The sequence below is a fragment of the Lipotes vexillifer genome, unplaced genomic scaffold (genome assembly GCF_000442215.2).
Source record: "Lipotes vexillifer unplaced genomic scaffold, Lipotes_vexillifer_v1.1 scaffold443, whole genome shotgun sequence".
Classification (NCBI taxonomy): Eukaryota; Metazoa; Chordata; class Mammalia; order Artiodactyla; family Lipotidae; genus Lipotes; species Lipotes vexillifer.
The window spans coordinates 2463182-2477976 of record NW_006779163.1 but is presented as its reverse complement, the minus strand read 5'-3'; the positions used below and the strand labels follow the sequence as shown (position 1 = coordinate 2477976).

At 49.5% G+C, this 14795-nt stretch overlaps 1 protein-coding gene across 2 annotated transcripts in view; it reads left to right on the top strand.

The window, feature by feature from the left end:
• The window catches only part of PLCG2 (phospholipase C gamma 2), a 148804-nt gene that overhangs the window by 58411 nt on the left and 75598 nt on the right, over positions 1-14795 (top strand). For both annotated transcript variants that reach the window (XM_007452535.1, XM_007452536.1), the window contains 3 exons: positions 4220-4363; positions 6600-6693; positions 7400-7447. In XM_007452535.1, coding sequence (XP_007452597.1) covers positions 4220-4363; positions 6600-6693; positions 7400-7447 — 286 coding nt within the window. The remainder of the gene's footprint in view (positions 1-4219; positions 4364-6599; positions 6694-7399; positions 7448-14795) is intronic.

The following is a 14795-nucleotide window of genomic DNA, read 5'->3' as shown; positions in this document are numbered from 1 at the left end:
CCAGAGAAGTGAAGGGCAGTGTAGGGACGGTCAGGGCTGCTTGCGTCATCAGAGCGGCTGTGCATATTTTATTCTTTTTCTGTCTCCCATGTTTCTTTCTCTCTGACTTTGTACGTTGCATGGTTGTATCTCCCTCCCTCCTCATCTGGATGGCTTGTCTTCTGTTCATATCTGGTTGTCTCTGCCCCTCTTTTACCCGGTCTGGTTGTTTCCATTTGTTTGTGTTTGTATCTGTGTGTGTCTGTCTCCCTCTGCCTCCCCCTCTGTCCCATCTCCAGTTCTGTCCCTGTCTGTGTCCCCATCTCTCTCTGTCCGCTTCCTCTTTCAACAACTATTTATTGGGCCCCACTGTGTACCAGTTGCTCTGCGAGGGGTGGAGATACAGTGGTGAGGAAAGATGCACCATCTAGGGAAGCAGCCATGAATCCATGGTTCACACCACTAAGCACTTGGCCTCTTCAGTGCTGTGGGGAAGAGGGGCTTGGTGTGTGTAACAGCAGTAGTTGGAGGGTATTCTGTGCGTCTGACGGTGATAGAGCTGAAACTGGAAGGGAGAACGTGGAGCTAACTAGGCTAAGGGCGTCCCCAGCAGAGCCAGCGGCGGTGTCCTGTGGGGGAGTGAACGCAAGCTGCTGGCCAGTGTGGCTGGAGCACAGCAGTGAGGATGCACAGTTGATCCAGATGGCGTCGGCAGGGTCATCACATGGCCTTGGTTCTTAGTCTTAATAGCACTGGGATGCCATCGGCAAGCTTGAAGCCCAGGGGTGGCTGGAGCATGTCTGCATGTCATAGAAAAGACTATGGGGGTAGCTCCTGGCTGCTTCAGTAGCGCAGGCGAGGGGTGACAGTGGCTTGGATTATGGTGTTGGCCCTGGGAACGGTAGAAGATAGATTCAAGAGTGCTTTGGAAGGAATTGATCAGACTTGGTGATTGCCGGAAGACAGTGTTACATTATCTGAAATTTTTTTCTTTAGTTATGAACGCATCAAATTTTTATTATCATTTTGCTGTAAGGCAAAAAGCTCACAGTTGGCCAATTCAGAAATCCCCTCTTAGAGATATTTTATGGGGAAAGAGAATGGTTAGATAATCATTGTTAGACTAGCTAGGAAAAAAAGAGTATTGCTTAAGGTCACTAGACTCTTAACTGGCAGTCAGCTGGGTTGGGTAAGCAACTGATTTCTGAGAACAAACATTAATACCTCAGATGTTCTCAGATAACTGCTGAAGCAGGTAAATCAGCAGTGCTGATTTAACCCCCCAGAAGGTTGTGAATCTGAGCGCGCATAAAGACTCTGTGTTTTGTTGTTAGTTTTTGAGGAATGAAGGACCCCTTGACCCCACCCCCACCACCATAATAGGACCACTCATAATTAAGTGGGTTTAAAGAAATTTTTTTTAAATTTATTTTTGGGCTTTGTTGGGTCTTCATTTCTGTGCGCGGGCTTTCTCTAGTTGCAGCGAGCGGGGGCTGCTCTTCGTTGCGGTGCGTGGGATTCCCATTACGGTGGCTTCTTTTGTTGTGGAGCACGGGCTCTAGGCGTGCAGGCTTCAGTAGTTGTGGCACGTGGGCTCAGTAGTTGTGGCTTGCGGGCTCTACAGCGCAGGCTCAGTAGTTGTGGCGCATGGGCTTAGTTGCTCTGTGGCATGTGGGATCTTCCCGGACCAGGGCTCAAACCTGTGTCCCCTGCATTGGCAGGCGGATTCTTAACCACTGCCCCAGGGAAGTCCCTTGATAAGTGTTTTAAAAAACTTTTTAGTTTGAAATAATTTTAGACTCATGATGACATTACAGAAATAATACAGAGTTTCTGTGTACCATTCATCCAATTTCCCCCTGTGATAACATCTTTCATAACCATAGTTGTCAAGCCCAGGAAATGGACACTGGTATAATATTATTAAATTACAGACCTTAATTAGTTTTTTAAAATTATTTTTTATTAAGTAATAGTTGAATTACAGTATTGTGTTAATTACTGCTGAACAGCAGGATGACTCAGTTATACATATGTATACATTCTTTTTCATATTCTTTTCCATTGTGGCTTATCACAGGATACTGAATATAGTTCCCTGTTGCTATACAGTAGAACCTTGTTGTTTATCCATTCTCCATATACCAGTTTGTATCTGCTAATCCCAAACCCCCAGTCCGACCCTTGCCCACCCACCTCCCCCTTGGCAACCACCAGTCTATCCTCTATGTCCCTGACTCTGTTTCTCTTTTGTAGATAGTTCCATTTGTGCCATATTTTAGATTCCACGTATAAGTGATACCATGTGGTATTTGTCTTTCCCTTTCTGACTTATTTCGCTAAGTGTGATAATCTCTAGTTGCATCCATGTTGCTGCATATGGCGTTATTTTGGTCTTTTTTATGGCTGAGTAGTCAGACCTTAATTAGTTTTCACCATTTTTTATGTGGACTCAATTTTTGTTTGTTTTTGTTTTGGTGTGTAGTTTCAAGGAATTTTATCACATGTTTAGACTTGCGTAGCTACCACCACACACAGGGTACAGAACAAATGCTGTTTATTTAAAGTCTTTTCACTTTACTTTACGATTCTTGTCCCCCAAACTGTTTTCAGTCTAGCTAGATCCATGGTAAGAAAGTGAAAAGCCTTTGGTTCGGCCTTCCCTGGTGGCGCAGTGGTTAAGAATCCGCCTGCCAATGCAGGGGACATGGGTTTGAGCCCTGGTCCGGGAAGATCCCACGTGCCGTGGAGCAACTAAGCCTGTGCGCCACAACTACTGAGCCTGCATCTAGAGCCCGTGAGCCACAACTACTGAGCCCACGTGCCTAGAGCCCGTGCTCTGCAACAAGAGAAGCCACCGCAGTGAGAAGCCCGTGCACTGCAACGAAGAGTAGCCTCCGCTTGCCGCAACTAGAGAAAGGCCGTGTGCAGCAACAAAGACCCGACTCAGCCAAAAATAAATTAAAAAAAAAAAAAAAGGCTTTGGTTCATTCCATCCCCTCCTCCCCTAATTTAATACTCTTGTCTCCTCCTCCTGTTGTTATGTGTGAGTGGCCGTGAACCTTTCCTGCCAGTTCAATTCTGACTCTAAAATGCCTTTGTTCAGTTGGGTCTATTTGCTTCCTCGATCCCAGGTCAAAGCTGAGGTCTCCTTCCCTACTCTCTCATTTCCAGGAATACCTCTTTCCTGTTCCTCTGTGCAGTGTAAGAACAAAGATGTATGTCCCAGGATTCTTATGGTTACATGTGACAGAAACTCATTTCCCACTAACCAAAGCAAAAAAGAGAATTTATTGGGTCACATAGGTAGCACGCTCCAGCGCAGAAGTGGCTTCAAGCCCAAATGGACCCAGGGGATCAGTAGTGCATCAGGGATGAATCTTTGCTTTCTATATGGGAGGGCACATGGCCTGCTACCGCTAGACTCACGTTTTGTCAGCCTGGCAGCAGCAGCAGGAGAAATTTGATGAACAGCTTTGGCCAAATTAACCCCAGGAGGATGCTGATGGGCCCAGCTTAGGCCATGTGCTCATCCCTGAACCCATCACCGTGCCAGGAGTGGGACATCTTGGTCATTCCTGGGACCCTTGGCCCCTCCTTTGGCTTGTTGTGGTGAAAGGTGCCGGGGTGTGGATCATCTTCACCTCAAGCACGTGAGATGGGTTCATCCCAGGAAAAGGTGCTTTTTTGACAGAAGAAAGGGAGGAAAGGATGGATGGACTTGTCACTCTGTGACACTCCTTAGTTCACGGAACATCCTATGGCAGGAAGGGCGGGGTCTCCCTTGCATCAGGTGGCCATCCTATGAGGGGAGGGGGTCATTCTTGGGCCAAATGGCCACCCTGTATGTGTGGGGGTGGGGTCACCCTTAGATCGGATGGCCATCACATGGAGGGAGGGGTCACCCCTGGGTCAGGTGCCATCCTGGCCAGGTAGGTTTTGGCTCGGAGTGACTTGGCATCACGTGGCAGCAGGGGTTCTAGGGAGGATGGGTTTCCTCTTTTTCTGTCATCTATTGCTGTACAACAAGTCTCCCAGTACTTAGTGGCTCAGAACAGCAAGCATTTCATTTTTTGCACATAATCCTGCAAGCTGGGCAGGGCTGTGGGGCTGGCCCAGCTTGTCTTCACTCTGGGGAGTGAAGAGCTGGGCTCTGCGTGTCTGGGGTGCAGGCACATGGCTGCAGCCTCAGATGGAGTGAACTCCAGCTTCTGATTGGCTGATGTTAATTTTCCTTCAGTGGATATCATGGAAATAAAGGAAATCCGCCCAGGAAAGAACTCCAAGGATTTTGAGCGCGCGAAAGCAGTCCGCCAGAAGGAAGACTGCTGCTTCACCATCTTGTACGGCACCCAGTTCGTCCTCAGCACGCTCAGCTTAGCAGGTGCGTGCACGGTGTGTGCTTTTCTCCCTCCCTGGGTCTTCGTTCCCTTCCTAGAAAGTTCACTAGCAGGATGCTCACACCTGCCCAACCGCTAATGTGTGTTTAGGGTGTCATGGTTTTGAATCCTAACCCTGTCCCTTTCTAGCTGTGTGACTTTGGGTAAGCGACTCAGCCTCTCTGAGCCGCAGTTTACTCAGCTGTGAAACGGGGAGCCTAATAATGCCGACTCCACTGGCACGTGGAAAGGATTACGTTAGGGGCCTACCTGGCTCGTGCAGAAAGCTGAGGGCGGGTACAGTTTTCGTCCATCAGAGTCTGGCCTCTGCACCATTTATTCAGCTTAACTGATCCGAAGGAACTATCCTGAAATCTTCCACCTCACACATGTAAACATGCGTACGTGCACTTACAGTAAATGCATACATGCACACACACACGTGCACACACGTAGACACACGTATCTGGAGGTGAGATGCCAGGCCATCCCTCTGAATCCACCAGAAAGTCAAAGAGGCCTCTGAGCAGCCAGGAGAAGGGCTGTGAAAAAGCTCAGGCGCTTTGCTCAGGGGCAGAAGCTTGTAGCTGCCTTCAGGTCTAATCCCAGAATTTATTGACCTAGAACTTGATGTACAATCATGACTGACGAGAGAGAAAATAAGTAGCATTAAAAGTAGACCAAAGTGGGGGGAAACCATGAAAGCTGAGTAGCGTTAGAGACATTTAGTTTAGGGTCAGGTAGGGACTTCCCTGTTGGTCCAGTGGTTAGGACTCCGAGCTAACTGCAGGGGGCCTGAGTTTGATCCCTGGTGGGGAAACTAAGATTCTGTAAGCCATGCAGCATGGCCAAGAGAAAAAAAAAAAAGTGAAAAGACAACCCACAATATAGAGAAAAAAAAATGCAATTCGTATGCCTGATGAAAAGCATATCTAGAATATTTAAGAACTATTACAACTCAGTTATAAAAGACATATAATTTAGGGTCAGATGGGTCTCATTGGTTTGAGTTCTCATTCATGCTTGCATCAGGCATCTTTTGAGCATATGTCCTGTGCCAGGTTGTACTACATGTCATTGGGGCTGTAAAGAGGAATAAGACCCAGTTGCTGCCTTTAAGGAGCTCACAGTCTACTTGGGGAGACAGACGTGTGGACAGGAACCTAGAGTGCCCTGTGATAAGAGCAGTAGTCCAAACATAAGCGTGCTGCAGGAATACACAGTGCCTCATTCCCTGGAAGGCTTTGCGGAGGAGGTGACTTTTCAACTGGGTTTCAAGGCATCAGTAGGAGTTGGGATGAAAGAGGGAGGATGGTCCAGGGAGAGGACATTGCATGAGCCAGGGCTTGGAGGAGGGAAATTAGCAAGCTGGATGTAGGAAGTGTTGGGTGGCCGTCTGATTGATGGTGTGTAGCAGGAGGCAGAGATGGGGCAGTAGAGAGGGGCCCATGACTGTGTCCCTTCAGAGCTTTGTCCACGTAGCCCCCCCTGCAGGCTGAAGCCTGGGTGCTCTTCTTGGTAGGGAGGCCATGAAAGCCCAAGCAAAACGTGGAGCCCAGGATGCCAGGGTGATGTCTGGATCCCAGCTTCTTATTTACTGGCTCTGGGACAGGTCCCTTCACTCTTCTGAGCTATAGTTTTCTCCTCATCCACACGGGAAGAGTGAGAGCAGAAACCTCATCATGCTGTATCTAGACTAGCAGACTCCCTAGTTTGGAGATGTTTAATAACTGGACTAGTTGTTTGCATTGCCGTCTCCACTTTACTGATTAGGAAATGAGGCACAGAGAGGTTAAGTAACCAACTGAACATCACACAGCCCTGAAGCGGTGCACTGGGACTTGGCGATGATGCCAGGCTCTTAACTGGTACTTGTTGCCGCCTCCCTTACAGGCATCAGCATCACCTACTTTCCACCCCTCTCTCTGGCCTTGAAGGGAAACAGGGGAGATGCTCAGGTCTGCTCAGGATTGTGGTACAAGTTATCCCAGGTCTTGCCTCTTGTTTGTTAGCATAGGGCTAAAACTCTTTCAAAAAGTCACCGGCTTGTCACCCCTGCTGTAGGAGGCTCAGCATGGGCATATGGCCCCATCTGAGACGAAAAGTGGGTCCTAGGAACCAGCACAGGCTCCTCCCAGCCCCGTGGTCTGTGTGGGGCTGGGAAGGTGGGCCGGGTGTCCCTAAGCAGCGGTCTGTCTTCCCAGGGAGTAACAGAGCATTTCTGTCCCCTCACCTCTGCAGCTGACTCTAAAGAAGATGCAACTAAGTGGCTCTCTGGCTTGAAGATCTTGCACCAGGAAGTGATGAGCGCATCCACCCCCACCATCATTGAGAGGTGACGGTTTTGGCCTGTTCATGTCTGTGTTCGCTCACTCAGGCATTTATTCTGCTCCCTTTAGCCAATATGGTGAAAGAAAGAAAAAGGGAACATTGTGTCTTGGAGGCTCATTGAGTGTCCTGTATGCAGTAGGTGCCCATTAGTGGCTGTGGACTCTCCAGCATCTCACAGAAAAGCCTGTCTCCGTGCTGGGCCTTGGTCTTGGCCTGCTGGAGTGAGGAGCGCCCTGGGGCTGAGACAGAAGCTCATACTGATGTTGGGTTTGAGGGCAGGGCCCGAGGCTTGTTTCTTAAAGGGTTTAGGAAGAGGGATTAAGCTGACTGATCAAAGGACCTCAGGCGTGAGGCCCCAGATTTTCCACCTGCCGCTCCCTTTGGGTGGGATTGGTGTGTGAATTACTGTCCCTCCAGCAAACCAAAGCCCTCTGCTTTACACCATTTTCCTTACCAGCTTTTTGGGGATTAACTAATATCATCAGAGGGAATTGTCGGTTTAAAGATCACCAGCCTCTGTCAAAGGGGCCTCTTGGCTCAGCTGGGCCATTTCAGCCACAAGGAGAAACCGATTCCTCCCAAGTCGCCTGAGTTACAAAGTTGGAAAACCTTCACTTTGCGTTTCCAGTTTCCTTTGTCCCATCCTATAGAACTCACTTAGACTTGTGCTGTTTTCTAACGTTCTTTCTTTGTCTCAACTCTCTTCCCAGTTGGTTGAGAAAGCAGATTTATTCTGTCGATCAAACCAGAAGAAACAGGTAAGATTCGCTCACATTTTTGTAGTTTTCTCCCGATCGTTTTGGACTCGGATGTTCATTCTTTCTTTAAACATTCTGAGGGGGTTGGAGCAAGTTCTCTGCCGTGGAAAGCTCCTCATGAAGTTAGATTTGACTTACAAGGTGCCGGACACAGCGCTAGGTGGCGGGGGTCACGGTGACAGAATCTCCCCCCCACCCCCACCCCGTGCGGGACCTCACTGCGGTGGAAAATTCCAGTCCACCTGCAGAGGTGGCTTCTCTTTTGTGGAGCACTTGCAGCACGTGCTTTCGGCCTTCACGTGTGAGCCCCTTCTGTGTCCCGGGGAGAAACAGGGTCATCACGGTGCCTGCCCTTCCTCTGTGCTGGGAGATTGACCATCAAGAGGTAAACCCAGTTCAGTAGCGATGGTCGTCAGGGCTGGGTGGACGTGAGTGGGGCGATGTGATAACATGTAATTCAGTGTCCTTGACTGGTTCACTGAACAGCACGTCTTGGAGTGGTTCCCTGTCGGCACACACAGCGCTCCATGCCAGACATTTTTGTATCCGGTGCGGTTTGTCCTTGGATGGATGCAGTGTAATTCTCTAACTGATGAGAAATCATTTCCTTCTTCATGGACATGAAGTTGTTCCTGGTCCTTTATTATCATACCGTGAAAGCCTTCACATCTCCCTTTTTGCAAACTTAGGTGATGAGGGTATGAGCAGGATACATTCCCAGAAGAGGAATTCCAGCGGCCAGGTGTCCTCGGGTCTGAGATTTTTGTGAGAGGTGGTAGCGATTTCTATTTCTACCAACAGTGCAAGAAAGTACTTGTTTCACTATGTCACCAGAGTTTGACCTTTATTAATCTGATGGGTAAAAGGCAGCAGTGGATTTTGGCTTAAATTTGCGTTTCCTCGTTTATGGGCGAGGTTGAACATCCTCTCCATTTTTTTTCGGTTACGATCCAGTTCTTGTTAATAATGTAACGGTAAAAAACCACCATTTATTGAGCGCCCAGCATGCCAGGCACTGTACTAAGCACTTGACAATCAGTTGTATCATTTTAGCCTGACATCAGACCTCTCTGAAAGTTTTTAAATGTTTTTCCTTCCTTCCGTATTCTCCATCAGGAGGTGTCAGCATCATAAACGAGGCAACAAGTAGCCTCTACACCTCACCTCTCTTGTTGCTGAAAGTCTTTCCATCCCTCAGGCATTCTAGTGTCAGGCTAGTGTCATCCATCACTTGTTGATTTCAGAGCCTCTGTGGTCTCTTGTACACGTGCCCCTCGGGATGCTTTGCAGATGGTAACCAGGAAGCGGTGAAAAGTTTAGTGACGTTGTTAGGTCAGCCAGCAGCTCAGTCCGTGTCTCTGTCCGTCTTCCTTTCCCTCCCTCCTCCTCTCAGCCAGCGTTCTGTGGTCCCACACCTGGGCTCGGCCCGTGTTACGGAGGGTGGGTGAAACGAGGTCCCCGCGCTGGGGGGTTTTATGCACACTGGCCTCTTTCAGTCTCGGAGGTGGAGCCTCCCGTGACTGTTTCCCTTCTCTGTGGCTTTGGGGTGATTCACAGCTGAGGCTGGCACAGAGCTGAGAGAGGGAGCCCTCCTGGGCCCTCTCTCCACATGGTGGGGATGGCGTTGTTGATCTGCTTCTCCAACTTCTGTTGTCAAGAAGTGGGAGCCTCCCTCCAGGTCTCTCGCTCAGAATGGATTCTTGCAAGTCCTTTACAGGGAAGTCCTTTCCAGAACGTTCAGCAGCCAGCAAGTCTGTCTCTGGCCATGATTCCTTGTTCCTTGCTTGCCGTTCCCGCTCCCCGACCTCCCTTCCGCTTGGCAGAGCCCTGCTGCTCTGTCAACACGTGGAAAATCCCACCTTTCCTGTGGTTCTGGGAGGCCCAGAGGGAGTTTTTCAAAAGGAACTTGACCAAGGTGCCAATGAAAGGGCAACAGACTTCTGCCAGTCTCCCTCCTTTCCCGTCTCGCACAGTGGTCCCGTTTCCTGGAAGAAAACAAAGGAGCTGCAGCACAAAGGAACGAGTCTGGGGATGGGAGGCAGGATGTGGGCTGGCCCGGCTCGGGCAGTGTCCAGTCTCGGGTTTTTGTTGGCCTGAGCATGTTTCCCTTTTCAGCCTCTTGAGAGGCAACATGGCAGCAGCTGGCATTTGCTGAAGAGTCACTTTGTAACACCCGCCGTTCTGAGCACTCTCCTTACTTAGGGAACTGGGGAAAGCTTATGGAACGAAGGCTCTCAGGCTGGCGAGCTGGGCACCCTCTGGTCCATTTTATGAGGATACTGAGGCCAGGAGAGGTTAGATCACTTGTCCACAGCAACCTAGCCGGTCAGCTGTGGCTTAACTGATCACTAAGCTGGTAAAAGGCAGAAATCTTCCCTTCCCCACCGTGACCTCCTTTGACTGAAAATTATGTATTGGTTTCATTGTGGTGAAATATACATAACATAAAACTTGCCATTTTCAGTGTACGCTTCTGTGCGTTCATGTTGCTGTGCTGCCATCACCATCCGTCTCCAGAGCTCTACCCCTCTTGCAAAACTGGAGCTCTGTACCCATTTAGGCCTCACTCTATTACCCCCTCTGCAGCCGCTGGTAACCGCTGTGCTGTTGGGTTGCGGCCCAAAAGGTCGTTGAGGTTTTTCTGTAAAATGACATTTGACCACAACCCAATATTTTCTGTCTCTGTGAATGTGACTCCTGTGGGCATAAGAGTGGAAGGATGCTGCATTTTGTGACTGGCTTCCTTCACTGAGCATGATGTCTTCATGGTTCATCCACGTTACTGTAGCAAGTGTCAGAATTTCCTTCCTTTTTGAGGCTGAATAATATTCCACTATGTGCATATAACACATTGTGTTTATCCGTCCATCTGTCCATGGACCCTTACTCCAGGTGCTTCCACCTTTTGGCTATTGTGAGTATTGTTGCTGTGAATATGGGTTTCTAGTCTCTGCTTTCAGTTCTTTTGTGCATTACCCAGAAGTGGCATTGCAGGATCAAATGGTAATACTGTTCCATTTTTTGATGAACTGCCTACTGTTTTCCACAGCAGCTGCAACCATTATACATTCCCACCAGCAAGGCAACAGGATTTCATCTTTTTCTCACTTCCTTGCCAACACCTAACCTTCCTTCCTCCCTCCCTCCTTCCCTCCCCTCTTCCCTCCTTCCTTCCTTCCTCTCTCCCTCCCTGCCTTCTCCCCTCCCTCCAGCCATCCCAGTGGGTGTAAAGTAGTATCTCATTTTGGTTTTGATTTGCATCTTCCTAATGACTACAGATCTGAGCATCTTTTCATGTGCTTTTTGCCATTTGTATCTATTGTTTGGAGAAATATCTAGACAAGTCCTTTGCCCATTTAAAAATATCACATGGACTTTTTTTTTTTTAGATATGGTAAACAAGCCTATGTTTTATTTAATTTTAGTTTTTGGCCGTGCCGCAAGGCATGTGGGATCTTAGTTCCCTGACCAGGGATTGAACTGGTGCCCCCTGCATTAGAAGCTCAGCGGCTTAACTATTGGACCACCAGGGAACCCCCAAGCCTATGTTTTTTTGTTTTTCTTAAACATCTTTATTCGGGTATAATTGCTTTACAATGTTGTGTTAGTTTCTGCTATATAACAAAGTGAATCAGCTATATGTATACATATATCCCCGTATCCCCTCCCTCTTGCCTCTCTCTCCCACCCTCCCTATCCCACCCATCCAGGTGGTCACAAAGCACCGAGCTGATCTCCCTGTGCTATGCGGCTGCTTCCCACTAGCTATCTATTTTACACTTGGTAGTGTATATATTATTATGAAAGTAACTCATGTTCGTTATAGAAAATTTTGGAAATACTGAAAACTAGAAAAAGTTTGTGTGAATTTGACATGAAATGGTAGGCACGGTTTAACTCTGGGTACAGTTGTTTTCAGTAGATTTCCATCCTCAACTTTATTTATTGGTTTGTTGTTCATTTTACTTCATTAATATGTAACTACACATATGACTTTACGTTGTGTTCTTCTTTAACTAATTTTAAAATTTTGGAATAATGTTACATTTAGAGAAAAGTTGCAAAGATGGTACAGAGATTTCTCATATACCCCGTTGGCCAGTTTTGCCTACGGTTCACATCATTCATGTCAAAACTTGACAAACCACATTTGCTCTATGACTGTTAGGTAAACCCTAGACTTTATTGGAATTCACCATTTTTTCCACCAGTGTCCTTCTGGTCTTGGATCCCACCCAAGACCCCACATTGTACTTGGTTGTTCTGCCCCTTTGGTCTCCTCTAGGCTGTGACGGTTTCTCCGTCTTTCCTTGTCTTGCACGACCTTGACAGTTTTGAGGAGTAGGTCTCAGGTATTCTGTAACACCTCCCTCCACTTGTGTTAGTCGGATATTTTTGGCATGATTAGACTGGAGTTAAGGGTGACCTGAGGTTGTGTTTGGGAAGAATATCACGGAGGTGAAGGTCTTTTCCTTCACCTTGCTCAAGAGGTGCCTGCTTTCACCATGGCTTGTCAAGGGTGATGGAAACCTTGATTACCTGGCCAAGGTGGTGTCTTCCAGATCTCTCCTTTGTAAAGACCCCCCCCACCTGCCCCCGCTCTATTTTCTGGGAATCAGTCACTAAGTCCAGTGCACATGAAAGGAGGGGAAACTATTTTCACCTCACCTTAAACCATAAACATGTTTACATTTTGTTGCAACTCTTTGGGAACAGTATGAACGCCTACATTGTAATTCAACCAGTGGGATCTGATATTTGGCTTGAAAAGTTGCCTTTTGTTTGTCATTTAGTTCGTGTCCGGTTTTTCCTAATGTTCACAGTTTCACTGAATTGCGTTCAGAGGGAACGTTATGGAGCGACCCTCACGAGAAGCGTGTTTGGGGTCATCGTAGGATTCTCAGTCTTAGTGCCAGTCTGTCCCGTCGGCCGGACGCTCTCTGCTTTCTTAGAGTCTTGCCCCTCTTGTTGCTGTTCACACCGGTGGCGGCTCTTGAGGTCGGGGATCCGGCTGGTTCGGTCTTCGTAGTGTTGGTCAGATGAATGAAGCCCTCCCTCTTCATTCGTAGACATAGCGTCGTAACAAGGGACACCCAGAACGTTCTCACTTTGGAAGCTTTCCTTATAACATTTCCAGGCCTGGGGAGACTGAGTCAAAGGCATGAATCGTTTCACATTCATTTTGGCCAGGTTTCCAGAAACCCCCTCTTTTTGAGTCTTTAGAGTTTAGTTGCCTCTTACCTGGGAATTAGGTGCTAAGGTCAGTGCATTAGGTGAAAACTTCTTTGGTCAAAATACCCCTTGCGAAAGCCCCTGAACCTTCGGGGGTGGAGGGTGGTCCCTGGAATTGCATTTCTCGGGGTGAGGCTCACGGGCTGAGTCCTGCAGAGGGGCCAGCAGACGTACGGGCTGGGAGCAGGTTGTCTCTGTGGACATCTCTTTCCCGCTTTGCCCCTTGCCCCTCGGCATGTGACACTGACTTTGCATAAACCGAGTGTGCACTTCCTGTTCTCGCTCAGCCTGGCCTTCAGGAGGCGGGAGGGTCGGGCGTGCAGGTGGGAGGCAGGTGTGCGGTCCAGTTCTGTCTTCAGCAGGCATGCAAATAGGCTCCCTGCGGTCAGCAGTCCTGGCTCCAGCACGTCGGACAGCCTGGGGGGGCTTTACCCACAGAGGTGCGCTGCCTGTCCTGCAGAAGTTCTGTTTCACTGGGTCTGGATGGGGATCGTGAATTTGCACTTCTAACAAATTCCCAACTGATGTTGATAGTGGCGTTCCAGGGAGCCTACTTAGAGAAGCAGGCTTCTAGAGCTGCACTGTCCTCATGTGACTATTTAAAGTAATTAAAATTAAATAAAAATTTAAAAATTCAGTTCCTTGGTCGCCCTAGCCACATTGGACGGCCCCGATACAGAACGTTTCCATCATCCTAGAAAACTATTGGGCAGCACTGAGGTTTGAATCTCAGCACTAACACTTACTGGTTGTATGAGTTTGGGTAAGTTACTTAACTTCGCTGTGCCTTAGTTTCCTAATCTGTAAGAGAGATCATAGTTCCTACCTCCTGGGATTGGTTTGAAGATTCAGTGGGTTCATTTGTGACGAGTGCTTGGCCAGTGCCTGGCTTATGGTAAACACTAATGAATGTTTATTACTGTTACAAGAAGCCGGGGGTGGTGGAGGTGTTGGTTACCAGCCTCAGGGTGGCAGGTAAGTTTCCTGGGGCTGCCAACCTCAGTTGTTTGGTAAAGGCTGCCCCAGGGTGCAGTGTTGTAGCATCTGGGACCATGCCAAGCTGAGGAGGGAAGCTGACATGATTGTTCAGTGCCCGTGGAGAGGGGGTAGTTTTTGCCATCCCTCCCCAAAGGGATTGATTGCCCTGGTTCCCTAACGCACCGTCACAGGCTGAGCCTGCAGGAAGCAGAATCTGAGATGGGGCTTTGTGTGCAGGAAGCTTATGGGGAGTGTGTGCAGGTCCACACCTGTGAAGGCAGCTGGATTGTGATGCAGTCACAGTCATGGCCTCAGCCGGCCCCGTGGGGAGCTCCGGGGAGGCCCTGCAGAGCTGTGTTGAGTTACGGCCAGAGGGCAGACCATGATCTTGGCTGAGATCTGACGACAAGTCCTGGACGGGGAGAGGGGTGAAGTTGGGAGCTGCTGGCTTCCTACCCACCGGCAGCTCCACGGGCCAGTCCTGGTCCACGTGCCCAGAGCGGGGAGTGAGGGCGCGGCACGGGGAGTGGAGTGGAGTGGCTAGTCCCTGCGCAGGAGCCCAGAGAAGCCCTCTGGCCCCCACCTTTACCTGGGGGCTCAGTTGCTCCACTGTAAGGTGGCACCTTTGGAGCCGGTGGGCTCAGATGCCCCAGTGCTGATTCTCGCGCCCCCGGGCCCTGTGTTTGCTCCACTGGCCCCGGGCAGCTGCACTGGCTCCCAGCTCCCCAGTCCCTTTGTTCCTGGGTGTGGAAAGGTTTCTTGGCCCCGTTTCTGCCTGGAAGTTCTGGGTTCCCCAGGGGACGCTGATCTCTTCCTTGGTCCTGGATGAGCCCCCTTGGCTACCGGCTAGGCCAGACCCTCTCCCTGCCTCGTTTTATAGCGCCATCCCCCCGCCACTCCTCGCTCTTTATACTGCCCTGGCCAAGCTCTTCGGGACACCCCGGGGGCAGGGTCCGAAAGGGGGTCTCAGCCAGCCTGCTTGCTTCTCTGCGCGGCCAGCCCCGCCGGGCCTGCCAGGGGCTTTGTGCTGCCCTCACCGTCTCTCTGGGAAAGCCCTGGGTGCTGGCCCCAGGAGTGGTGGGAGGTGGGGAACACATGGCCCGTAAAGGTCTCCCACGTTAGGGAGGCCGTTAGATGA